Below are 27,359 nucleotides of genomic sequence, written 5' to 3'. Positions count from 1 at the left end.
ACGGTCCAACTCGCGGGAGACTGACTCCCCAGGTTGAGACTCGACTTCAGAGTCCTACAAAGGCCTCCGCTAAAACTGGTCCCTTATAACCTACATATTTCTAGAAGAATCTTCCTAAGGGCAAACTGCACTGGCTTCCCGGTGTCTCAAGCACTGCACAGGCGTCAGCTCCAGGAGGCCTGTGAGGTAGGGGTAAGGATGGAAAACCCCGGCCACAGGGTTGTGCTGTCCAAGCTGGTGGCCTCGCTGGGGTGAGAACACAAAGCCTCCTCGTTTGAAGCATGTTCCTGGGTGAGTGCCCAGGACTGGAGGGGCCTCCAGAAGTCATCTGTGGCCTCTAGGCAGGGCCGCATTCAAAGAACGAGGCCTGAGGCCTGCCTTGGAGAGCTGTTTAGACAGAGAGAAGCTTGTCTTCTCAGTGGGTTTTAAACTGCTGTGGTTGCCAATAGACCCTGGCTGTGCACTCTTTGGGGCCCCACAAAAATTTGCTACATTTTTTAAAGCACCACAGAGGAAAAATGGTTTGGTGCTGAGGCCAGGAGGATGAAGATGGAGGGGTGGGGAGGCAGTATTGACAGTGTCTTTTGCACGGTCACTGACAGTTAAAGGGCGGGTCACCTCTGCCCCGCTGCAGCCCGAAGCCTCACTGAAATGGAGAGGTGGGCAGCTCCTGGGCCACAGAAAGGGGTTACTAACAGTGGACCAGCATCTGCTAATGACAGAGCAAATCACTGATGGGCCGTCAACCCCAGGTCATGAGCTTCCCCATCTCCCCCACAGAGAAATTTCTAAAAAGGGACACTTTTGGATCTTCTCCCCTGGTGGGCACCATCATTAAGAAGAAATCAGCCATCTGAAATTCAAGTTTATCTCGACACACCTACTCACGAAAAGGGCAGTAGCCTAAAAGTTCACAGCCAGAGAGCACAGTGCTGAGGAAGCCCAGTTTGTGGGTTTAATCATCCTACGGGCCAACCTCACAAGGAGAAAACTTGAGCTCTCTGCCCCAGCCCGGACCCCGCCCGTTCAAAGGCCATGGGCTCCACAGGCAGGGTCAGCAGCGTCTGTTTTCCCGAGGCTATGATAGGGCTCGTGCCAATGGGTAGCGGCTTTAGCACAGCTGGTACACGTGCCTGGAGAGCCAGGGTCTGGGGGAGGCCAAGCACAGTAGGATCAGAGCTACCCTCCAGATGGCAACGTCCCCAGTCTGAAGGAGGTAGCTCTGTCGGCCAGGCCCCGCCCCTCATCCTTCACACACCCCCGTCCTCCTTCCAGGTGACTCCAGACATTCCCTTGAACCTGGTCGGGAGTGTGGGGTGAGTGTCGGGGGAGGGGAGTGTCACAGATGATCTGCGTGACTGATTTCCCTTGAACCCCTATGAGTGGCCCAGGTGATATCGTTTTGTTTTATTGTGTTCGTTGTGTTATTACTCTTTTTGTTTCTGTTCTGTCCCTGTCCTTGTCAAACGTTAGCAAGGACAGAAAGCACAGGGCTAGTGAGGGAAAAGGGCGCTGAAGGGCTGGCTTCTCTCCCTCATCTCTGTGGCGAGGCTTCAGACAAACCGGTCTTCGGCCAGCTGCGTGGCCCCCGGGCCCGAGCCTATGGACATTCTGGCCACAATCAATTCAATGGGGTGATTCCTTTGGCATAAGAGAAGCCAGTCCCTGACAGGAAGACAGGGTGGCAGGGGCGTGAGGGCTTCCGGAAGAGCTAGGCTCTCTGGCCTGTGGCTCTCGCCAGAGGTGTTGATGCACGCGTGATCCCTACCCCCTCCACCTGTCTCTGACAACCGACTTCCTACAAATCCACGGATAGGAAATTATTTGGCAACAAGGAGGCTAAGGCTGTTTTGTGGTGGCACAGTCTTAAAAAAGTTAAAAAGAAAACAGGAGGCCCCTGAACGAGGCTTTCACACTGGACAGGACCCAAGTCCTGCTACTTGTCTGAGTCGGGGTTGGCGGCCACTATCTCCTCATACTTCGGGGGCGGGTCGCTGTAAGAGACGCTCGCCTCCTCACCGCTGCTCTCCTGGGGACCTGTCACCTCCTCGTAGGACGGCGGAGGGGTGGCACTGGACAGCCTGGAGAGAGACAGCTCAGGAAGGTAGAGGGCGCTCTCGAGGCGGACCGTGGTTCTACCCCCGCGACTAGGCCCCAGCACCACCTGCGGGGGGCTCCCTGTCTCCCGGTGCCCAGAGGTCTCCCCCTGGCTGTGCACGGTGCCCCGGTACACCATGACCCGGGGCAGGCTGTGCCCCGCGCGACTCGCTAAGTACCGGTTCTGAGCATATGAGGGGTGATGACGGGTGGCCTTCTGCAGCTGGCACCTCCAGATGATGAACAAGGCGATGACAATCAGCAACGCCACCCCCAGAAGGGGCACCACCACGTACATGGCGTCTGAGCTCTGCGCAGGGTCTCGGACTGAATAGACCGCATTCGGGTACCCTTTCCAGAACTCCATCTGCAAAAGGAGGAGGAAGGCGGCTGACACTTACACGGAAGCTCTCGTATCCCAGATGGAGCTCAGAGCCCTGCCGCAGGTCTGGTTTTACGTTCAGCGGGGTCTGCGGCTGCCCCCGCCCTGCCCTGTCTGACTAGCCTCTGAGAGCCATCAAAGAGGCCGTGGAATGCCCCGAGGACAAAGGACAACACTCACAAGTCAGGAGGCCCCCAGAGTCAGGCAGATGGGACTCTAAGGACAGGTGATCTGTTCTTCTGCGGTCCCAGTGGCCCTGGCCTGGACTCGGCTGGCTTCCCTTCATTGCTTCCAATTCGTCTGAGGTCCCCAGGGCCCACTCTGCTTATTCCCGAGGCCAGCTGTGCTCCCAGCACCCAGCCCCAGGGCGGTACATGCCGTTTTCTCCTTGTCCTCAAACACCTCCTTGACCTCCTCGTAGCTGCAGATCTCCTCCATGCACTCCCGCTCGATGGTCCCCTGGCGCAGCTCCTCCAGGAATTCATTGGCACGAGGGAACCGTTTCAGGACCGAATGGGCATTCTTGGCCTCCAGAAACACTGAGGAGAGAGTCACACTGAGGCCTGGAATGGGAAGGGGCCCAGAGGCTCCTGTCGACCAGACCCAGCCCAGGCACAGAGGCGCAGCTATGGAGGGAAGCAAGACAGAGCCAGCAGGCAGGACACCACCCCAGACACGTAAAAGGGATGGAAGGGCTGACTTTCTGTGATGCCACGGTGTGTCTGCCTAGAATGCCATGGACCCGACGAGACTCTGGAGGAAAATGGGGCTCTCTGAGAGTGAAGTACATGTGGCATGGGAACCATGGACATGACAGATTTTGAGTGTTTTAGTGAAAAAGTACACAGTATCTTCTGCCTCACCTCAAAAAGAGAAAATCAGGGCCCTTATCATAAGAATGTATTCCCCTTTGAGGCTGACGCTGTAACCAACACTAAAGAGCCCCAGAAGACGCTGCCAGGGTGGTGTCCCTCCACCTGAATGGACACCTGTGCCGTCAGATGGCCTGGCATCGATAGTCTTGCCCCAGACAGTCTGGTACAAACCCAGGCTGCGGTAGATCGGGAGACTGGATGCACGTGAACCGGAGAATGCCTCTGGGAAGGGGGGTAGCGGGGTCTAGATGGAGAATCTAGGCTTTTGGAGACTGGGCACAGATGCATCCATCAAAAATGTCATGGAGTGGGAGCCGTATCTACTTATTCTCAATGAGGATGAAAGAAGAGGTGACATCTGCTCCTGGTATTCCCCTCAAAGTGGGACTTCCTAGTCCTCATGTCAAGCAGCCCCTCTTGGTGCCCAGGCAGGCACCCCTCCCCAGGCCCCATGGCCTGCCACATTAGTTTCTCTCAGAGTGGCCTGGGGAGCTGCGCATCTCCACGGGAGCACGTGCTCCAGAAGGGAGCCAAAGAGTTGAGAGGGTAAAGATGTGAGCCAGCCAATTGGACAGGGGCCACAGGAAAACCCCCAGGGAGAGGAAAGCTGGAAAGGACTTGATAGTTAGACTTGCCCCTTTCCCATGAGCCCCTAGGCATGGCTCTTCTCCCCCTCAGCCTGGGCCCGGAAAAACTCACCTGCCATGGCGCTCCCTCAGATCCAGTGTCTCACTTCCCTGACAAAGGAGAAAAGCAGAGTCATGGTGAACTCACACCCCAAAACCTACAGGGCACCCTCTTGGTCCTGGGATGTGACTCCCACCCACACTGGCCGGGTCAAAGGGCAAAGCAGCACCCCGTGGGGCACATCATCCTCTGCGCAGCCACTTAGAGCCCTGCCGCTCTCATCCTTTCCCAAGAATACACTCAGAGAGTCTAGACCTAAGGGTTGAGTGTTTTCCTTCAAAAAAGAAAAACTCCTACAGGCTGAGGTTCCGCCTTCCTCACTCTCCTCGATGAATCTCTGCACTTTTGAGCTGGAAAAGACCTCAGAGACAAGGGGCAACAACAGCCATCTCCAAAGTCATGGCCCAAGCCCAGATGACCTGCTGTGTTCGTCTTCCACAGACAGGGTGGCAAGGATCTCCTGAAACAGACTAATCTCTCTTCCCTTTGCATTAAATAACACGGCAGCAGAGGACCTAGACATTAACTGATGTGCTCAAAACTGAGCCGCTAGCTAGACAAGACTGTTGCCTCTAATGGGATCTATCATCTGAAAGCTCAGGAATTATCCGGCCAGTATGTAAACCATGGCCGCAGCACGCTGCCCTCCCCCGCAACGTACACTCCCACTCATGCACATATTCCAGAGCACTGGCCAAGCCGTCCACATCTGGGATCAATCACCCCACTGCTCCCCTCCCAAGCAGAAGCTCTGGTTTTATGACTAACTGGATGTAAGACACAGGAACGGTGTAACCCTTTTTGCCTAGGCTGCCAGGAAGTTCAGTATTAACATTAACCGTGAAGGACAGGCGCCCTGGAAGCCCAGCTGTTAAACACTTATGCGTTCTCCCCTGTGACATGGTACCCACTTTTCTACTTATGTTTTCAATCTTATGTATATTTAAAATATACCCTCTAATCCTTTTGGCAAACAGGTAGAATATTAATCATAAATAAAATTAAAACTCAAGGAAAAATAGCAAATGTAACATCCGTCTATGGAAACACTGTGTTAAGGGCGCCTTTCTCTTTTGCACCCTACAACAATCCCACCCAAAACTATCAGCATGGGAATTTGTCAACAGATGGGCCTGCCATTGTGAGAAAAGTTGACCCCAAGTGTTTGTTTATAAGAGAGAAGATGTAATATTATCTCAAAATCCTGCTTCTGTTATGGATCTCTGAGGTTCCCCTAAGGCCAATGCCAGTCACGTGTCTAAGGTGTGGGTGTGGCATGCCTAACAGCAAGGTTTTTGATTGAAGAAAAATGGAGCTGTTGTGTCAGGGTTTGAAAACAATGAGCAAAGGCTTTAATAATAAGTGACGACAGAAAAATACATGTTTCATTGCTTATCAATGAGAACTGCATTTAAATTTTTTCTGTGGAGAAATTACGTAACAGCTTCCATATAGCTATGTCTTATCCCAAACACACCCGACTGTGGTGCATGCACACCCACACATATCATAGGCCAGACTGTGTTATCCTGACACCTGCATAAGTCATTAGTTCATTTTTAAGCTTCAGACATGCCAGGAACTCCTCCAAACAGCTCCCAGGCATGGCCCACTCCATTAACAATTCTGTGGCCACCCTCACTACTGCTGCTGCCCTGAGGCCTCCTCCCCCTCCTTCCCCAAAATTTAGCGCCTGCTTCTTCCCCTATAAATACACCATCAATAGGCCGTTACTATGGCAACAGTGAGGAAGCGCGAGGGCTCCACGACAGAGAATACTGCTGCAGTCACGCATGTATATGTCCCTCCTGCCCCTGGTGGATACTGTAAGGCTGAGTGGAGGCCGAAGGAATTTTTAACCCACTCCCCACAGGAACACAGCTGAATCCTGACGGCCTGGAAAGGAAGGAAGGCAGGGACTGGCCACCACAAAGACCTTCCTTAACCGCCCCCCCCACCCCCGCCAGGCTGCAGCTGCCCCGTCCCAGCACTCTGGGACATCGCTCCCGAAGTCCCTCACATGGGGACTGGCAGCCATCTGAGCATCTAGTGTCCCAAGACGTGGCCTCAAAAACGTTTCTCCAAATCCCAGCCCTTTGCATTTCCCTCACTCAGAACTGATCACTAGGAAAGGCTTCTGTGATCTCCAAATCTCATGACTCATCAACCCACCCGATGACACGGAACTCCCAAATTACGCTCCAACTCAAACTCTGGGCCGTCCTCGTCCCCCTTCCACTCATGCCAGCCCTGAAAGTGCCTGTCCTCGCCCACCGTCGCCCGCCACCAGTGCCCACCACCAGTGCCCGCCACCAGAGCCCTGCCCAAGAACTCCTGCTTCTGGCCCAGCAACTGGGTCTGCTGGTGAACCCCCAGCGCCCTGGCCCGGCCGGGCCTCCAGATCCTCCCCCAACAGGGCCCAGCGCCCAACTCAGTGGCCCTGGACGCGGCACCGGGCCCTCGGGGCTGGGGCGCCCAACCCCAGCGGCCTCACCGTTCTCCGGGCCCAGGAGGCGGCAGCCCTGTTTGCGCACGCAGCCCGCCACCTCGCTGCTGCGCCTCTTCCAGCAGGGCCCCTGTCCCCGCCCACCTGCTCCCCGTCGGCCAAGCCCCCCGGCCCGGCCCGGCCCAGCCGTCTCCTCCCACCCTCCCTCCCCGCCCCGCTGCCCTCCCACCGCCCCGGGCGCCCCGTGGCTCAGGCCGGCCGGGGCCGAAGTGCGCCTGGAGCTCCCGCCCCTCGCAGCCGGACGCCCAGGCCCTACCCATTACCTCGGTACCCCCCTGGCCCTGCTCTCCTCTGGGGGCTCCGCCGCTGCCCGCCCCCCACACCCCGCCGCGCCAGGTCTGGCCTCGCGCCCCGCGCCTTGCGCGCCACCCTCGAGCGCCACGACCACCGCGCCCCGGTCGCCAGGCCGCGATCGTCGCGCCGCACCGCGCGCCGGGCCGCCGGGCCGAGGAGAGGAGAAGGAGTGGGGGGCGACGAGAGCGGGCCGAGGGGGTAGGGAGGGCGGGCCGGCGAGCTGGGCCGGAGGGGCGGTGGCGCGCACCGAGCACCGCGCGCCCGCGCCCCACTCCGCCGGCGCCGCCCCTGCCCCCGCCCTTGCCGCCGGGGGGCGGGGCCTGGCCGGCGGGCCCGGGGCGATCCCGGGACCCTCGGCCGAAGGCGCGGCCCCCGTCGTGCCCCCGGGCGCGGGCCCTCGGAAGCCCGGCGCCGCAGCGGGCTCGGGCAGCCGCACCCAAAGCCCGCGCGCCAGGCGTCCCCGCGCAGCCCAACCCCCCAACTGTCCCCCACCCCGGCTCACCTGTCATTCCGGCGGGCCCGCCCCCGACTACCAGCCGAGAAAAGAGGGGCGGGGGCCCGCAGCCCGGGCCTTCCTCGTCAGGGTGCCAGCGGGCCTGCAGAAGAAGGGCCGGGTCGAGGCCGCGTTCAGCCAATGACTGGGTGACCTTGGCTTCGTCACTTACCTCCCCCCGACCCTGCCCCAGGACGGCAGTCTTCTCTCTGGTCAAATCTGGGAAATGGGGAGCATCCTGCCGCCCTCGCGGGGCTGCAGCGAAGTAGTGGAAGAAATGGGCTCGGGAAACTCTTGACGCGCAGAAATGGGAGAGGATGGAATCTTCTGGGCCTGCAAGGGGAGCGCTGGGTGGGGGTGGGGCCCTCAGGAGGCCGCGCTGTGGGAGGTTCAGCATGACAGGACGAGACGCTGGTAGCAGAGGGATGACACTAGTCCTGGGAGGACCGCGGGAAGAGGGGGACTGCTAAGAGAGGGCAGGACGGTTCCAGGGGAGCTCAGGGTCTGGGTCTGCCAAAGCCTCCCACGAGGGGCCCTGTGCGGCCTGCTGGGTTTTCGGGGCTCCTTTTGTTCTCTGCGCTTCTGGAGCCCAGCCCAGCACGGGAGTTGACGCGCCCCCCCCCCCAATTTGGTGTTTTGGGGCAGAATGAGCCTGGAAGGCATCACCCGAACTACCTCTGCCCCGCATCCCAGGCAGAGAAATACCAACTTGCCCACCACCCTCGGTTTGGTGAAAATAGGGAGGGAAAGCTTCCATCACCCCAGCGGCTTCCAGTTCAGCTCCGGGCTGGCAGAAAGCAGCCTTGGCCAGGGCCCAGCTCCCCATCTTCCTCCCCTTTCCCCACTCCCAGTGGTGCTTTCCTCTCCATCCCTGCCTCCTGTTCGCAGAGTCCTCCCCTGGCTTGCTTGCTCTTCCAAGGCGGCAGGAGCCTTCTTTGCCCAGCACAGACCATCTGAACCCTCCCCAATGAAGAAGGCAGCAGGGCCGGCCCCCTGGCCTGTGGGGTGGGCTTCCACAGAAAAAATCAAGTTCACCTAGGATTGAGAGTGGAGCTCCTTTGGGGCCCAAAGGGCTATGTATCTTTTCAAAGCACCCTCAGATCAGAGGGCAAGATCCTGGGCCCTGATTGGTGGGGGAAATGGTCTGAGGCTCTTCAGGAACTGACTTCCTGGGTCTCCTAGTCCACCACCATGTCCCATCCTGATCTTAACAACCACTGTGTTCACAGATGACTTTATGTAGCTTTCAGGGTGAGGTGAGGGTCCATGGTTTCCACCGCCTTCTGGCATCCCCAGCTAAGCTTCTGGCTCCAGCAAAGCCGGTCTAATTCTACTTCCCTCTCTGCCCAGGATGCCTTTCCTCCCACCGTCAGCCTCTGTGCATTTGTATTCATTCTTCCCAAATAGCTCAGATGACATCTCTACTCTTGAGGTCTTGTGGGATTCTCCACCCCCACCTGTGTTGAATGTTCTATTCTCAGCTCTCTGTCTGCAGAAACTATAAACGTGCGGGCTTCTGTGGATGCCAAGGGCAGGAAGGAACAAGAGCAGTGCCTCTGCAGCACACTGCCTGCTTCGACTCTTGGCGGTACCCCAGATCAGCTCTCTGATACTCAGCAAGTGACTTAACCTGTCTGCATCTCAGTTTCCTCATCTGTCAAATAGGAGTGATGATAATAGTACCTGCCTCAAACGGTGAGGAAGAGGGCAAATGGGATAGTCATGTCAAGTGTTCCTGGTGCTTAAGTATGAGTGTGACGCATGCTGGGTTTTGCCTGCATCCAGCTGCGTTGTGTTCATTTGGTTGCTCACTTGTGTTGCACACTTGCCTCTTCTATCTCGAGGCCAGGGACCTTGCCTCTTCGAGTGTCCCTAGCATCCAACAGACAGCCTCATCCACAGCAGGCTTAGTAGATGCTTGCAGAGCTGAGGCAGGAGAGGCTGGGCTGCTATGAGAAGCTGGAGTGGGGGCCAGCCTTCAACTTACCACCAAGATATTGTCCCCAACACCACCAGCAGCTCTGGCCCCTGCATCCTCCCTGTGGGGAGCCTGAGTCTTGGCCTCCTCCAGATTTTGGCTCCCTTAGAGGGCTTTCTGCCACCCCTCAAGATGGCTACAGGCACTCCCAAGGACTGGCTGGGGAAGGCTGCAACCTTCCCCCCACTCCGCCTCTGCTTTTAGATTGTGGTCTGAACAGCCCCCTCTGCACCAGGATGGGAAGGGCTTGGCCACTGGTTTCTCTACCTTGGCCAGGCACTGGGCAGTTTGGTGCACTTCGAGGCGTTTTCTTTTTCCAATCAAATCACAATTCCTTTATAATCTCCCCCAGGCTACTTGCACAGTTCAGATCTTCATAATCTGAATCCTAGAGAGATATTCTGGTCTTCCTGTGAACCTTCACTCCCTCTCCTCCATCTTCATTACATCCAACGTGCAGCCTCTCTTTACTCACTACGTTGGTGATCTCAACAAACACACCTTGGCACACATCAAATTCACATGAGTAGAGCACATCGTGGGAAGACCTAGCTCCAAAAAAATGTGTACGGTACAGTTGCTAATAAGACAAAAAGATGGCAAAAGGCAGATCATATTTCAACGAAAATTCCCAATACAGTGCAAGAGGATAGACCTTCCACCCCAACCTGATCCGAACTTCTAACCTGTCTCCATTTTCGATCCAGATCCCATCTGGCAGGACCAGCTTCATGGCTGTTGGACCTATGGAGTTGGACATGGTTCGATGCCTAGAAGGGTTCCCTATGCTTGGTTCAAGGCTCTGCTGTCACCATCTTGAAATTATTAATACTTTTTTGAGCAAGAGACCTGCATTTTCATTTTTCACTGGGGCCCTCAAAGTATATAGTTGACCCTGCCCATCGAGGACATTCCCAGCATCCTTGATGGTCCCATCCCAGGGTCTCAACCACCCCACCACTCTTTGACTCCTCCCCTCCTCCTTTCTGCCAACATTGGCCAGTCTCTCCTTTCCTCACCCCTCAAGTGCACTGACTCCATCAACTTCCTCCACATGGCCTCTCCCTTTGACTGAGAGAAGTACCCTCTTCCAGCCTCATTCAATCCTGGCACCTCACTCTCTACCCCACCGTTATCCAACCCAGGACTGAACCCTCCTATGAGCCCTGTTGACCCCCATGCTCTTATGTCCTCACTGACCTTTGCCCCATTCCTGAGTCTAAACACTGGTCCTTACTCCAGAAGAGTCTTAATCCATCTCTGTACACTGATCAACAAATCAAGCAAGTATTCTGGACTGAATTGCATCCCCCCAAATTCATATGTTGAAGTCCTAATCCCCTCAGAATGTGACCATATTTGGAGACAGGAACCTTACAGAGGTAATTAAGGTAAAGTGATGTCATTAGTGTGGGTCCTACTCCAATCTGACTGGTGTCCTTATAAGAAGAGATGATTAGGACACAGACATACACAGAGGGAGACCATGTGAGGACACAGGGAGAAGGCAGCCATCGACAAGCCAAGAAGTGAGGCCTCTGAATAAACCAACCCTGATGACACCTTGATCTCAGACTTCCGGCCTTCAGATCTGTGAGAAAATAAATGTCTCTTCTTTAAGCCACCCAGCCTGTGGGACTCTGTTGTGGCAGCCACAGCACACTAAGACATCAGGTATTTACACAGTGCTACTATGTGCCAGGTACTGTTCTAGGACCTGGGATTACAGAAGCCGACAAAACAAACAATTCCTACCCTCATGGAGGTTAGACAAAAAAGCAAAGAAGTCAAAGATACAGGATGTTGGGTGATGATAAAAATGAAATAGAGAAGGGTCTTGGCTCAAATGCCATCTTCTCTGTGAGGTCTTCCCTGCCCACTGCATGTAAACACTCTCCGCCCTGATGCCACGGCTTTTGCATGTCCTAGTGTCAACCAAGAGGCCAATGTGCTGAAGTGGGGCAAGTGAGAGAGGAAGATGGTAGGGGATGAAGCCAGAGAGGCCACGATGGGGGTGGTGAACGATCATGCAGGGCCTTAAAAGCCTTTGTAATGACTTCGACTGTTCGAGTGAGGTGAACAGACAAGTACGGAAGCAGGGAGACTATTTAGGGACTATTGAAATAATCCAGGTGAGAGACAATGGTGATGCAGTGGAGGTGGTGAGAGGTAGGCAGATTCTGGGTCAATTTTGATGGTAGAGTCACTACAATTTGATGACAGATTGGTATTGGACTATGACAGAAAGACAGGGGTCAAGGACAGCTCTCAGGACTTTGGTCAGAGGAACGAGAAGGATGGAGGTACATGGACTGAATTAAGGATGACAGCAGTGGAGTAGGTTGGACAGAGGACTCTGGAGTTCAAGGGCAAGGTCAGGGCTGGAGATATAATAGGAGAATAATTAGAGTCTAATCCGTATTAAAAGTCATGAGACTGGATGAGATCAACAAGCGAGTGAGTGTAGAAAAAGAAAAGCAACCCAAGAACCAAACCCTGGGCAGGCCAACATTTAGAGGGGTGGTAGCTGAGAAGGAACCAGCAAATGAGACCGGGAAAGAGTGATCAGTGAGGTAGGGGCAAACCAGAAGAATGTGGAGCCAACTGAAGAAGGTGTATCAAGAAGGAGAGAGTCATCAATTCCTCAAGTCCTATTGTCTGGACAAGTAAGAGGACAAAGAATTGTATTTAGCAATATGGAGGTTATTGGTGATGTTTAAGAGCAATTTCCAGGGAGACATGGGGGCACAAAGGCAGATGAGAATGTTCTCAAGCCATAGTGGGAAAAGAAATGCCAGTGAGTAGCGACTGGCAGTTCTCTTGAAGAGTTGTGCTGTAAAGGAGAGCAGAGAAGTGGGAGAGTGGTGGTTGTAGGGATACGTGGGGACAAGATGAAAGTGTTTTTTTTTAATATGGGAGAGACTACGCCGTAGTAACGTGTGTGTGCTAACGAACCAGTAGAGAGGGAAAAATTGATGATGCAGGAGAGAGATGCCCAGATGCAGGTAGGTGGGAGAGGTGATGGTGGAGCTCGGAGCAGCTCTCTTCTGATGGCTTCTATTTTCTCAGTGAAACAGGAAGCCAGGCTACCAGCTGGGAGTGAGGGTGGGAGAGGGGTATCAGCAGTTTGAGGAGAGGAGGCTTGAAATGGTCTTCTGGGAGACAGAGAGGCTGGATGTTCTATGAAAATATAACGTGATTGCTGGGCTGCGCTAAGGGCTCACTTGAGGTTTAACGGCCACTAATTTAAAGTGAAATTACTCAGCATGTCTGCATGGTTTTCTCCAGCCACGTTCAACCTCACGGATGCAGATCCAGAGTAGGTGGAAAGTTGAATTTTATCAGGGCTGAGTTTTGCTAGTTGAGTACAAAGAAATGGCAGTGGGACATAGGAGTTTCATGTGGATTCTAGAGAGAAATGATGATGATTGATCGTGGATTTGGGGCTGTGTAAGGAGGGAAGGTAAGGATAGAGTCAAGGTCTGGTGAAAGACAGTGAAAAAAAGCAAAAAACAGTGGGACTGGTTGAAGGGTCCTGGGGGTGGTTGGAGTTGGAGGATTGTTGGAGTTCTTGTAGTACTAAAAGGAATGAGCTGGCTTTCGGAAAGCAGGATGTAATGGTGATTATGGAGGGGTGGTGGTGACAGATAAGGCAAGGTATTAGGATATGACGAGAGGAGTAAGTGGCTGCGGTGGGTAGGGAGAAGGGAAAGAGCATTGGTGGAGAATAGGTCAATGGACTGAGAGACCAAGGAGTTGAATCATCTACGTGGATGTTGAAGTCACCGAGAAGGCACATATTTAAGCAGCTCTTGTACCAGACCCTTTGAAGCCTTACCTTCTCCCCGACCCCTCACTCCATTCCTTGGACTCTTTGTGAACCTGAGGGGCACCTCATTGTGAGCTTCACCTCTTCCCAGAACCTCACCCCTCCTTCAAACTCACTTGTCCTGGAGGTCGCCTCTCCTGAGCCTACACCCTAGCGAGAGCCACACCCCATGTGCTAATCCATCATCCCTTCCCTGAGCCTTGCCCCTGAGCATTTATTGAGTACCTGTTATGTTCCAGGCACTCTTGCCTCCTGCTGGTGACATAAAGGTGAATCAAATGGACCAAGTTTCTGCCCTGCTTCCTTTCTGGTTGGAGGAGAGAGACAATAAACTAGCAAACATGGAGAAGACCTAACAAGGCAGTTGGTAGAGGTGCAAAGCTGGGAAGGGGGACAGGAACACCGACTGTTACCTCATACTGATTCTAAGCCCAGCCTGGTGGGGTTCTCACCCCAGGCCAGTTCATGGTGGCAATAGAGAGCTTCAATCACTCCCCCAGAGTCTCCCCACTCCCACCCCAGCACTGACCTTCACCTTCTTCCTGACCTTGACCTCAGAACAGCCCCCGATGACATCCCTCATCTATTCCTCAACTGTCAGCTGGTTCATGATCTATTCCTGAGCCCCACTGCAATACTACCCATCCTCCCACTCAGACTGGACTCCATCTGCTGTCTCTCCCTTCCTCCTCTCCCAGCTCCTACTCTAGCTCCTATTCTCCACCACTTACATCCCCCTCAATACCCCTGCCTGCCCCTCACTTCATCTTGCATCTTCTCACAACCCCATCCTTGATCACACAACACATCTCTACGCTTCCTGCATCCCCATGTCTTCCACCATTTCTGGCTAGGAGCACAAGCTCTGGAGTCAGACCATCTAGGTTCAAAGTCAGCCTTTCTATTTGCTAACTGGGTGCCTTGGGCAAGTGACTTTAACCTCTCCAGGCCTCAGGTTTCTCATATGAAAAATGGGAATACTAATAGATCTCAGTTTCAAAAATCCGTGTGGAGACTGAACGAGACAACGCAAGCCAAGACTTTAGCACAGCACCTGGTTCAAGGGGTCTCAGTCAACGCTCACTACAAAATTACACTAGTCTTGGGCAAATGGTCTGGCACAGTGGATGCTTCTGGGTTGATTTCTTTCATCCAGCCTGGAAATCTGAGAATCCCCCTCCATGTGGCCCAGAGTGTTCCTTGGGGAGCCAGGGTCTGCAGGCCCAGGGTCCTGGGGGCTTGAGGACAGCTGAGGAACTGCCTGAGATTAAAGGTCGGTCCTTCTGTAAAGAGGAAGAAAAGATCCCTCAGTGGCTGAAAGGTTCCTGGCACCCCTGCCCTGGCAGTGAAATTTCCTCCCTTTCACTGACCAATCATTTTCCCTTTGGCCATCTGCCCTGACTAGGGGTAGAAGAACCCCAGACCGGTATTTCTCAAAGACTATGATGCACAAGAATCCTCTGGGATGCTTTTTAATCATGGCAATTCTCATGGCTTGCTCTGTATCCCATACAGAAACAATAGGCCTGACGGGGAGCCCGAGGTCTGCGTGCTTACCCAATATCCAGCATGCTGGTGGCTCTGTGATGTGCATGTGGGGCCCGGGTGAGCCACACTTTCAGAAACAGTGCTCTGATCTTGACTTTCGGCTCGGGAAGTGCCCTCCCCCTTTCTCACACACACACACCCCAGCAGAGGACTCCCAGAGGATAGACTGTAACGGGAAGCAGCCCGACCTCAGACTTGGGATGTCAAGTGAGCCAGCACATGAGCTCCTCAGAAAGCCTAGGAGCCAGCAAGAGCATCTGAAGACCTGGGACAGGGCTCCTGAGGGGTCTGAGCAGGGTTACCTGGGCTAGCCAGGTTGTCTAGGGCTGAGGAACCAAAGCCAGGGCTGGCTGGCCATTATATAGCTCATCATACCCACACGCCCCTTTTGTCCCAACATACACACGCACACAGCCTAAGTCAGGAAAAGATGCTTAAGCAGATAAGCTCCCAAGGCGATCAGCCCCCGTGCACTTCACTTCCCCTGCTGCCCTCTCCTGGACACTGTGTGCATGGTGGCTGCAACCATGGTCCCCGGCGAGCACACTCCTTTCCTCTCTGGATACCATGATCACACAAGTTGCGACGACCAGGCTTGAGGGCTCCAAATTCAAGTCCAAATACATTCCTTGTCCCTGACTCTGATGATTGGGGCTGGGGCACCAGAATCATGTTTTCAGAAGGGATTGAGCCTCCTGGAGCCACTGCCTTGACAGGAATGTTCACCAGGAATCAGAGGTGCCACGAACCACCAGCCTCTGGTCTTCAGTAGACACTTTAGGGAAGAGGACGCTGATGAAGGATCCGAGAGGTCGAATGACAACTGTGGTGATCAGACCACACCCTGCTCAAGCCACAGTGGCCTCTTTGCTATTCTAGGAGCACCAGTAGCATGTTCCCGCCTCAGGATGTTTGCACCTCTTGTTCACTCTGCCTGGAATTCTCTGTTCAAAGTTTACAGAAAACGTTTATTGGGCACTCACTACGCACAGGTATGTTCTGGAGGCTGAGGGCACAGCAGTGACCCAAGTCAACTAAAGGCCTCGTCTTCACGGACGTTACAGCGAGGGAAGACAGACAGCGCATTAGTAAATAAGCACGATATAGACCATATTCCATCAAATCTAAGATGACACCAATTGCACGAACTAGCAATTAAGCCATGCCGCCTATTAGGACACGATACAATGCTTTCTTAGCACACACAATTTTTATTTTGTACTTACTGAAAGAGCTATTTTAGACGTCATCAGACATTGATTTTTATCATAGATCTCTCTGGTGTTTACAGAAAAAGGAAAATATAAGTAAAGTTAATTAATTAAAGTAAACTTGCTTCTGAGGCCAACTCTCCTGAATCACTTTTTGACTGAGACTTGCTGACGGCACTGTTTTCCCACACACCATCGTCCTCTGAGTCATCAGGAATATTGGGGAGGTGGCCTTTCTTTAAATAATGTTTTGGTTTAAAAAAAAAAAAAAGCCTGCAAGCCCTAAAGCAGGCTTTGTGATTTCCAGAGGCTAGCCCACTTTGGACTGCCTCTCGGGGAATGTAGTTCATCTAGCTGATCACATTTGATTAACTACCTCGGCACCACCTCCCCACCCGGTCCCCATGGCCGTTGGTTCCTGGAAATGAAAGGAGTCTCTCATCCACTTTCCAGGTTGTGGTGAGGGATAGGACCTTCCACCATGCCCCTCCCCACCTCAGGGCGCAGCTTCAAGCTATACGACCGCTTGGCTGCAGTATGGAATTGTCTCCTCCAGACACAGCACTCCATGTCTTGCGCTGCCGGTCACCTGATCCTCGTGGAACTGAGGCCACGAGGAGGTGACAGGAGCTCAGTGTGGAGCTCAGACAGGAGCCGGTCACCTGATCCTTGTGGAACTGAGGCCACGAGGAGGTGACAGGAGCTCAGTGTGGAGCTCAGACAGGAGCCGGTCACCTGATCCTTGTGGAACCGAGGCCACGAGGAGGTGACAGGAGCTCAGTGTGGAGCTCAGACAGGAGCCGGTCACCTGATCCTCGTGGAACTGAGGCCACGAGGAGGTGACAGGAGCTCAGTGTGGAGCAGTGGGAGAAGATAAGTTCAGACGAGGCCACCTCTCCCCACTCCGAGGTCCTTCCCAACCCCTGGTTTCTTGCCTTTCTCATCTCGTTTCCTACCATCTAGCCCAGGAAATGTACATATTTTTCTCAGTTCTGATTATAAAAATAATATGCTCCCATTGTGGCAATTTTAGAAAGAACCACTCACAGAGAAAGCCATTATTAAACTTTGTATATATTGCCGTCCTGTTTTTCACTCTATAAATCCAAATTTACATCATTTAGTTTATGCAATGTAAAAATTTTTGTTAATTTACTTTGGTTTTTTATCTGATTATACAAGTCATAGTATGCACATTATAAAAACGTTAAGGCAAACATACGTATATAAAATAGAAAGTTAAAAATCACCCATAATCCCACCGCCTGGTTAGAATCATTTTAGTATTTGGGATTTATCCCTCTGTATGCTTTCTTCCACTGCTTTTTCCCCTTGACAAGATCTTATGACTTTGTGGGCATCCCTTGCATTGACAAAGCGTATGACTGAACCAAAGCTTCCCGATTTCCCACTTCTTTCTGATTCCAATTCCCATTGCTCTCTTTCCATTGTAAACAACGCTGTTGTGGCCTCACTGGTACACTCATCCTTGGCATTTGACCATGTTCTCCTTTTGCTTTCATGCTTGCAAAGCCCTTCTCCACCCCCAACATTTTTTTAAAAAATGACTCATGTCACCATTTTTATGTTTTCATTACTTAACATGTCAGTTTTTAATCTGTCCAGAATTGAATTTGGTTTAATACTTAAGCTAGGGATTAGCTGTATTTTTTCTAATTGTTTAATCTGTTTGTAAAACATCGTCATTTCTCCATCCGGGTTGGAGAGAAAGGGTGGCTTAGGGGACTTGAGCCCCTATAATAGCTATGTTAATTAACCTCCCCTCCCCAGCATATATTTGATATAGACAGTTAATATTCCCTCAGCCTTCAAGAATCACCCGCCACTACTGACCAGAGAGCCGCCCTGAAGATTCATCTCTAAAGCAAGTCTGAAGCCACAGCTACGCCACACTGATTGAGGTGCCAGCCCTGCCATGACCTTCTTATATATCCTTGGCTCCATTTCTGGTCTAGCCCATCTCCTCCTATGTCAGCCACACACTGTTAAGACCAGTGTAGCTCTAACACGCCTGTAATATAGGCTGGGGCAAGTACCCTCTTACCCTTTGCGCCTAATCATATCTACTTCTCTCCCCCCATAATTTCATTATTGCTTATTTACTCTTCTATCAGAACTCTGGAATAGTTTCATAAAGTTACAAAAGAAAAATAATAGCATCGATATCATGGTTGTAACTGCATTAAATTTATGCATTAAATTTGGAGAAAACTGATAACTTTACAATATAAATCTTTTCAATCAAGCTCATGGTATTTCTCTTTATTTTCCTAAATCTTATGTCACGTTCCTCAGTAAGGTTTTTGAGTTTTGTTCTTATATGCCCTACATATGTTTTAATATTTTATGTAGAGTGTGTGTGTATAAATACATAACATATATGTTAACATATGTTATATAATGTTATATCTAGTCTATTGTATATATTATACATTTTACATAACATAGGATATATTAGCATATATTATATAATACGTAATGTATATATATTTGTTGCAATAGTGAATGGAATCTTTTTTCTGGCTGGTTATTACTGGTTTATGAGAAAGGTGCTGATTTTTGTAAAATTCTCTTGTATCCATCTGTCTGGCTAAAAACGTTTCTTAATCAGGTGTAGTCTTCCAAGTAGGTGATCATAGAATTTGCAAATGATGATAAAAGTATCTCTTTCTTTCCAATATGCCTCCCATTTGTTTCTTGTTCTGATCCCACTGCAATGTCCTGCCCTTGGCCTTCATGGCAACCCCTCTGGGGATTCACTATGCATACCAATGTTTCATTTACCATTGGTTCAGATACATTTAATATATCATGTTGAGGAAGAATCCTTTTAGTCCTAGTTCACTAGTATTTGTGATTTTAATCAGAAATAGAAGTTGAATTTTATTAAATAACTTTTGTTGATTTGCCATATTTTTAAATGAATACAATTTCATTGCATGGAGGTTTCAAAATGTACCTAACCATTCCTCAGGGAATTGGAGGCTTAGGTTGTTTCTAGTTTTCATTATTGTAAATGATGCTGCAAATGAATATCTTTCTTTAAAAATATAGATATGCATCTTTTTTTTTTTTCTTTTTTACATGAGGAGGAAGAAAAGTGAGTGACCTAGATTGTCAAGCATCGCCTATGGACCTGGTATTTGGAATGGTGTGTCAAGTCTGCTGATCTTTCTGATTCATCCATGCTCAAATTAGTTGGGGGACACTTCTAGCAGTTAAGTTTTGGTGAATTTTCGAATGAGTAGGAGGTAGCTAACACAGAACGAGGAGTCTATTTTTTTAGACTTCTATTCATTTTTCAGCTTAATTTAGCTCAATAAATAACCACTGAGTGCTTCTTGTGAATCAGGGAAGGTGTGGATTAAAGGCAGATTCTACCCAGCCTCTGCCTTTAAGGGTCTCTTGGTCACCACGTCCTCATGTAAATGAGAATATGCATCTGTTTCTTAAAAGTAGAATTATGGGGAGTTCCCTGGTGGCCTAGAGGTTAGGATTCCGGGCTTTCACTGCCATGGCCCGGGTTCAGTCTCTGCTTGGGGAACTGAGATCCCACAAGCCGCGAGGCACGGCCAAAAAAAAAAAGTAGAATTATGGGTCCCTAGCAGTAAAATGATTGGTTAAAAATATAAACCTTTACAGGGTCTGATCCTGAAGAGCTGAGCTGCTATACAACAAGGTTGGTCCAAATCCCAGTGTGTAAAAGTATTCATTTCACCTTGCTTTTGCCAGCAAAAAAAATATGGTAGTTTAATTTTCTTTGCAAAGCTTATTAAAATATTTCATAGTTTTATTTTACATTTCTATGATGCTCAGTTTTTCACACATTCTTTCACCATTCTCCTTTTCTTTTCCATGAATTATCTGTATGTTCTCATTTTTTTGCTGCAATCTTCCTTTTTTTCTCGTTGATGCACATATGCCCTTTGTACATATTTACACTCTCGCTTGCCTTTTCTTGTTGCATATCTTCTTGTTGTTCCTTTGAGATTCTTTCCATTTCTTTTTTTTTTTAATTAATAGCTACTTTATTCATTTATTTATTTTTGGCTGTGTTGGGTCTTCGTTTCGTGCGAGGGCTTTCTCTAGTTGCGGCAAGCAGGGGTCACTCTTCATGGCGGTGCGCGGGCCTCTCACTATCGCGGCCTCTCTTGTTGCGGAGCACAGGCTCCAGACGCGCAGGCTCAGTAATTGTGGCTCACGGGCCCAGCTGCTCCGCGGCATGTGGGATCTTCCCAGACCAGGGCTTGAACCCGTGTCCCCTGCATTGGCAGGCAGATTCTCAACCACTGCGCCACCAGGGAAGCCCTCCATTTCTTTTAAACATAGAAAACCTCATCCATCCAGGGATCAGAAAGATATTTCATACATTTTTTTCTTAGGTTTTTTTTTTTAATGGCTTTATAGTTTCAGGAAAAAAATAAATTTCCCAGGCCTTTGCTGTGGAGGTTTCTTCTCCCTGTAATGTCCACCAGCCCCCCTTCTCCAACTGGTGACATTCATTTGGAGCTGAGATCCAGTAGAGGCCTGCACCTGGACTCCCCTTCTAGCTAGAAAGGGTCTTGTCATCGTTTTTACCTCCACTCAACAAACTACTACATGCTTCCATTACAGCGTCTGCACGTCTTCCACTTTTTTTTTTCAATATACACCTAATGCTTGTCCACCCTGTTTCCTGGGCTCTGGAGAGAGTGGGAAATCAGCCTTGAGCCCACTCTATGATACTTGCTGTTCAGAAGCAGGGGCAGAAGGCAAATAGTTATTTATTCAATATGTTTAAGTCCATTAATTCACTTATTTATTCAACAAAATAATATATAAGTACACATGGATATAATTAGTGTCGTTAGGAGCATTTATGAGAGGGGAGAGGATTATAGTTAAAATAATATAGTAACATTAGAACAAGAAACAAGAGGCATACATATGGAAAATGATACATGGCAAAGGTATATCATTAATAGCAAATTCTGTGATTGCTTGCTTGGAAAGCTAAAAATGATTAACTAAGAAATCTTTTTAGCAAGGCGGATGGATACAAGACAGCTTTACCCAAAAAACCCAACTGTTTTATTAATCAGCAATAACCAGCTAGAAAATATAATGGAAACAGATCCCACTCACAGTTGCCACTTCTGCTTTGAGGAGGAGGTATTTAAACTGAGACCTAAAGGGAGAGGTGGAGTGAGCCACGTAAGGGGGTATTAGCTGATAAGCATTTCTGGCAGTCCCAAGGCAGAAGAGTGCCTGATGTTCAAGGCCATAAGGGAGGCTGGCGTGGTTGGGGCCTGGAAAGCAAGGGTGGGGCAGAGACAGGAGAGGAGTTCAAAGAGAGGGCAGGGACCCTAGAGGACTTTGCAAGGGGCTCACAATCTCTCTAAGTACAATGGAATGCATTGGAGGGTTTGAAGCAAGCAAGTGATGTGATCAGTTTTACATTCTATAAAGACCACTCTGGAAGTGGTGTAGGGAATGGACGGTAAGGAGCAAGAATGGAAGTAAGGAGACCAGTGAGGAAGTCCTCGCAGTGAGACACGGGAGAGACGGTGGTGGGAAGTTGGCAGGTGAAGAGCAGCAGATGGATGATTTTGGCAGTCGAGCCGACAAGACGTGGCTATTGAGTGGATATGGAGAGTGTAGAAAACGAAAGTAGTTAAGGCTGATCCCAAGAGCATTAGTACCATAAACTGGGTGACTGTCTTAGTCACCTGGGGCCGCCATTATGAAATACCACAGGCTTGCGGGGCTTAAACAATAGACATCTATTTTCTCACGGTTCTGGAGGTTGGGAAGTCCAAGATCAGGGTGCTGGCAAATTTGGTTCTTGCTGAGAGCCCTCTTCCTTACTTGCAGATGGTAACCTTTTCGCTGTGTCCTCACATGGCCTTTCCTCTGTGTGAGCGCAGTGAGAGAGGAATCTCTGGTGTCCTTTCCTCTTCCTCTAAGGATACCAGTCTTATTGGATCAGTTCCCCACCCTTAGAACCTCATTTAACCTTAATTACTTCCCTAAAGACCTCCTCTCCAAAAAGAGTCCCATTGGGGGTTAGGGCTTCAACATATGAATTTAGAGGGGGGTACATAATTCAGTCCACAACAGTGGTTTAAATAAGAAATGTATTGTCTCCCAGTTCTGGAAGCTTGAAGTCCAAGATCAAGGTGTGGGCAGGATTGGTTCCTTCTAAGGGCCGTGAGGGAGAACGTGTTCCAGGCCTCTCTCCCAGCTTCTGATGGTTTATTGGCCATCTTGAGTGTTCCTTGGCTTGTAGAAGCATCACCCTGATCTCTGTCTTCATCTTCACATGGTGTTCTCTCTCTGTGTGTCTGTGCTCTAATTTCCTCTTTGTATAAGGACACAGTCATAGTGGATGAAGGACCCACCCTACCCCAGTATGACCTCGTCTTAACTAATTACATCTGCAATGACCCTATTTCCAAATAAGGTCACATTCTGAGGTCCTGGGGGTCAGAGCTTCAACATATGAATATTTGGAGGACACAGCTCAGCCCATAACATCAGATTGCTGCCTTATAGAACTGGGGGAACGAAGGGTTCCATCTACTGAAAGAGGGAAGACTATGGGTCAGTTGCATATATGAGTCTGGTTCGGTGAAGAAACGTGGTGTGGTGTGGTGTGGTGTGGTGTGGTGTGTGTGTGTGTGTGTGTGTGTGTGTGTGTGTGTGTGTGTGATTTAAAGTTATGGGACTGGATGTGATCACCTAGTGTGTGAAAGGAGGTAGAGAAAAATCCAAGACCCAAGTTTAGGAGTCGGGAGGAAGAACCAGCAAAGGAGAGTGAGAAGGAGCAGCCAGTGAGGTAGTAGGTGGGGTAAACAGAAGTGAGGTGTCCTAGAATCTTAGAGAAGGGAGTGTTTCACAAGAAATGTTGTCCAGTGAATCAACACTGCTGAGAGCCAGAGTAACACTAGGGCAGAGAAATGAAGGGTGAACTTGGCAACATGGAGTTCATAGGCGACCGTGGTAAGAGAAATTTCAGTGGAGGGGTGGCAGCTGAGGCTGAATTCAAGTGTGTTGATGACTACACTGGGAAGAGAGAGGAATTGAAGACAGTACCTGCAGACAGGTGCCTTGAAAGGAAGGAAAAAAATGTGGCACTTTCTGGGGAAGGAGGTGGGAGTCAAGAGATGATTTTTCTTTTTTTTTAAGACGGGAACGATGACAGCACGTTTGCATGGTGAGGGGACTAGTTAAGTAGAGAGAGGGAATCCAGTGAGGCTGGACAGAGTGGCAAGTGGGAGGGGATGGGATCTAGAGTACAGAGAAGGCATCAGCCTTAGAAAAGAGAAGGGAGATGTCCACTGTTTTAGCTTGAGGAGAGGAGGAAATGTTGGTTAGAGAGGAAGGCAGGTTAATATGCTTGGTGACGGTATGGTGAGGGGATTTCCATTCCATATGTTCTCATTTCTAAATTGAATGTAGACAAGGCAAGCAGCAGGGAAGTGGGAAGACATGGGGACTTGGAGGAGAGAGCAAATCACCGTTCTGAGAATGGACTGGAAAAACACAAAACACAGAAGTCCTTCTGCACAGTGAGGTGTGCCAGGGTCAGGCTGGAGATCATAAATCTATAGGGCTGTACAATCTGCCAGCTTGTGTGATTCTCTCTAGCAACACAGAGATGCTTAAGTGCAGGCGCACAGAGTACAAATAGTTGGGTTCAGGTACCACCCTTCGCAGCCATTGGGAAGAAGCAGCTGCAGGCCCAGTCACTTGTCAGAGTGCCTCCTTGGTACGTTCAGGTACATCTCCCATTGTGTCAGCACGTGCAGAGCATTTCCAAGAACCAGTTCTCTTAGCCAGGGAGCTGACCAAGGGCTGGACTGAAATCTTGAGGATAGCATTCTGTCCGGCGTAGAGCCTGGCCCAATGTAGGTGCTCAGGAAATATTAATTGAATTGGTCACAAGGGAGCCCACTGGGGAGCGGCAATACTGTGACCATACGCCAGGGGGCAAGAGACGACAAGAAATGAGTCTGACCAAGCCCCGCCTAAAGTTTGGGGGCTGTGTGGCCAGAGGCCCTCCTGCCTGCTCTATGCCTCCTCAGGCCTCGGGGGTAAATGATGCTGCCTACCCAAGCTGGAGTCTACTGTAGGCACCACCAGGTGGCTGGTGGTGGAGTGTGTGGGGCAGGAACTGAAGAAACCATGAGCCTTAAGACAGAGATAAAGGAACCTCCTTCGTGCGTTCCTGTCCTGCGCTCCTGGTTCATGTCTGGGCTCTGGGGAATGCCCCAGCCCTGAGCAATCACACGCTAAGTGTTCTTGGGCACCCTAAGGTACAGAAAACTGGTACCAAGAAGCCCAACCTATGTGTTGGCCCTGTGGAGCCATCCCACCTTCCCTCTGAGACTAGTACCGTGGGATATAGTCTCACATGCTGGCCCTGACCTAGAGGGACCCTAGAAGGACCCTAGAGCTACGTACCCAGAATCTGGAAAGGTGTTTTGCTGAAGCAGGGGCCTGGGAAGTTTCTGGAGGAGAGGAGAAGCCCATTGCTCAACACATCTTCCCTGATACCGCCTGTGTGCCCAGCTCATGTTGGGAACACAAGACAACGTCAACTATCCAGTCATCTGTTCATCCATTCACTCCCTCATTCATTCACACTTTCCCTGCCCCCTACTGTGTGTTAGTGGCACCAATGTCTGACTCCTGGCGTGGGTAACTGAGAGGATGAATGTGCCTGTCCCTGAGAGGGGAGCTGGTTTCCGGAGATGCTGAAGAGCCGGTTTTTGGCTGCATTGACCTTGAGGTGCCCAGGAGACATCCACAGGGAGACGTCCCGTATGCAGTTGGATCGAAGGGTTCGGTGGCCAGCGGGGAAAGCAGAGTGGGGTATTGGGGTTTGGGAGTCATGGTCATTTCCCAAGTGGGGGCTAGGGGCTGGGGAGGGGGAAGTGCAGTAGTCAAGGTGGAGGTGGGTCTCAAGGGTGGCTGCCAGGGGGCTGCTGTCCTTCCCGGGAGCCCTGCTGTCCATAGACGCCCCTCTATGCACGAAGTCTGGCTTTTCTGGTGGACCACGTGCTCCAAGGTTCTGGGCGTAAATCTCCCCGTGAGCCCAGCTCTTTCCCAGAGACCTGCACCCTGTTGTCAGCCGAAATCACACCCCAGTTCAGCTGGACTTCCAGCCCCTCTCCCACCTACCCTCCCCCCAGGCTGGCAGGCTAACCTCTAAATAGATTGCACAAACACTTGCATGTGCAGTACTAAATACTACAATTTGTCTGTCCTGTCTGTTGACCTTTGCCTCCATGCCTTTGACATGTTTTGATTCTCCAGGGTTGTGGGTTTTGTTTCATCAACAAGGTGACCGTGTGGTTAATTACCCTTTGACCTTTGGGGTCAGGGCCTCCATCTGGGCAGGAAACATCCACGGCTCCGGGAGTTTCTTGGCATTTAGTTGTCACTGCCACCCCGCCCTGCGCTCCTCCCCCCCACCTCCCTGCAGTATTCCTGCCTCGCCTGGGCCACAAAGGGACGTGCCAACTCGAGGGCAATGCTTCGTGCTTCACGACTTGCCCCCGGCTCTCTCATCCACCAAGCCCTCCACTGAGTCCCATTGGAAAGTGGTGATTCAGGGGCCAAGACTGTGGCCCCAGGGCAGGTTCTGCTCGCCCTCATCTCTGAGTCCCTGCCTGAGGACGAAGCCTGAGGAAGGGCGGCAAGATGGCGGGCTAATGTTCAGGAGCTTAAGAAAACTTACACCTGAGCTCAGTAGAAGGTGGGCTGCCTTTTGGCCCCAGGGACGGCCTGCTGGGAGTTTGCCCAAGAAGGCTGGAGGGCCTCACCAGCTTGGCTTGTCCCTTGAAGATCCTGCCTCAAGCAGCTGTTTTTCTTTGTGAAACGTTCTCCAGGTAGCTGGAAGGACCGTGGTTGAAGATACTCATTGGAACGTGTGTAGAGAGAAGGCTCGGTCTGCCAGGTATTGTGTTCTGGGGGCCCCAGCTTCTCTGCCCGCTGAAGCTCAGCCGAGAAGAGGCAATGGCACACGTGCAGCAGGGGCTGAGCAGGGACACACGTGCTCCAGGTGAAGCCCAGGCAGGGAGCAGAGAGAGCCTTCAGGCCAGGCTCTGCCTCATGGGCAAAGATCAGAAATGCAGAGACGGGAGGGGAGGACATTCCAGGTGTAGAGAAGAGAGACGAATCCATGAGGGCAGGAAAGCCCTGGCTTGTGTCCAACCCTGCGGTTCCACGAGGCCAGGGGCAGTGTGTGACGAGCAGAGGGCCGTGCAGTTGTGGAGGAAGGGTGAGGCCGGGCCACGCCAGGCTGAGAACTCGGGTTTTATTTGATAAGCAATGGAGAGCCATTCAACATTGTCTTGCTTAGCCGTGAAAACAGAAGAACATTCCAATGATTTCCCATGCCCTATGGAACATTTAATTGGGTCCTAGCTACAAACTGGAGTCTTCGTTACGTTTGTTGGGACCCGTTTTGAGAGATGGGGATGGAATTTGCGGCAGCTCTAAGCCCCCAGGCCCACCTCAGCCCCTTCTCTTCTGCCCGACCTTTCTCCCTCAACCTTTCCTTCCCAGGGATTTTGGCGGAAGTGGACAACACTCACAGCCCAGAACGTTCAGAGGCCGCCTTCACTTTCATTGCCTTCGAAGTACTTGGGACACTCGAGACACCATGGAGGGCCTTGGCCGGTGCTGTGCTGTGTCCTGCCGATGCAGGCAAGGAAGAGCATGGATCAGGGCTGGGGTTTTAATGACTCTTCCTTCTTTATTATCAAAGTCGTTTGGGAATAGGAACATTTATAAATATTTGATGACACAAAAACCACATGAACATTCAGCCGTTAAAGTCTGTGCTTGGAATATTCTATTACGTCCTGACTGAGTCTCGCTCAGTGAGGAGGCTGTGCTGCCCACCTGGGGGTGAGCTGACGGGGGCAGGGGTCACGGCGGCTGTGTCTGGAAGGTCTGCCACGTGTGGCAGCAGGGGCAGCTCTGTCGTGTTCCTCCAACTTCCTCCGCCCTATCAACCCCCAGAGAAATGCAACTCCCATAATTTTCCAGACAGGGGATGCCAATTTGGCTTCATGCTAGAGGGGTAAAGAAATCCTCACCAAGCCACCTTGAGGTCCTGTGGGGTAACGGTAAGGCGATGATGCTCTGGGTCAGGGTCCACCTTGCTGACCTCCTTGCGAGGGGCTGCCCGCTTTGCATCTTGGGGCTGCTGGTGCCAGTGTCGAGGGAAGGAAGGCTAAGGTCTGGGGTCCTGGACTGTGTCTGGGCCCACTTCTGCTGTAGGAGCCCCGTGCCCACAAGATCGTGATGCTCTGGGCACTCTGTCTCTCCGCTCCTCCCTCTCCCAAGGACGAAGCTGGTGCGGGCCAGGCAGCTGGGGTGAGGGCAAGGCTGACCAGCAGATGCATGCAGCAAGGCCAGGAAACTCTGGGGATAGCAGCCCTTGT

General features: G+C 51.3%; 1 protein-coding gene across 1 annotated transcript; it reads right to left on the bottom strand.

The window, feature by feature from the left end:
• Positions 1-1,620: 1,620 nt before the first annotated feature.
• PRRG3 (proline rich and Gla domain 3) lies at positions 1,621-6,617 on the bottom strand. The gene is made up of 4 exons (XM_061177747.1): positions 6,536-6,617; positions 4,054-4,091; positions 2,858-3,018; positions 1,621-2,464 (listed from the first exon to the last, which is right to left on the bottom strand). The coding sequence occupies exons 2-4, from the start codon at positions 4,058-4,060 to the stop codon at positions 1,937-1,939; spliced, it is 696 nt and encodes a 231-aa protein (XP_061033730.1). The 5' UTR covers positions 4,061-4,091; positions 6,536-6,617; the 3' UTR covers positions 1,621-1,936.
• Between the last annotated feature and the right edge of the window lie 20,742 nt (positions 6,618-27,359).

The sequence above is a fragment of the Eubalaena glacialis genome, chromosome X (assembly GCF_028564815.1).
Source record: "Eubalaena glacialis isolate mEubGla1 chromosome X, mEubGla1.1.hap2.+ XY, whole genome shotgun sequence".
Classification (NCBI taxonomy): Eukaryota; Metazoa; Chordata; class Mammalia; order Artiodactyla; family Balaenidae; genus Eubalaena; species Eubalaena glacialis.
Note: the sequence above shows the minus strand (reverse complement) of the source record. Positions and strands in the feature narration are given on the sequence as shown.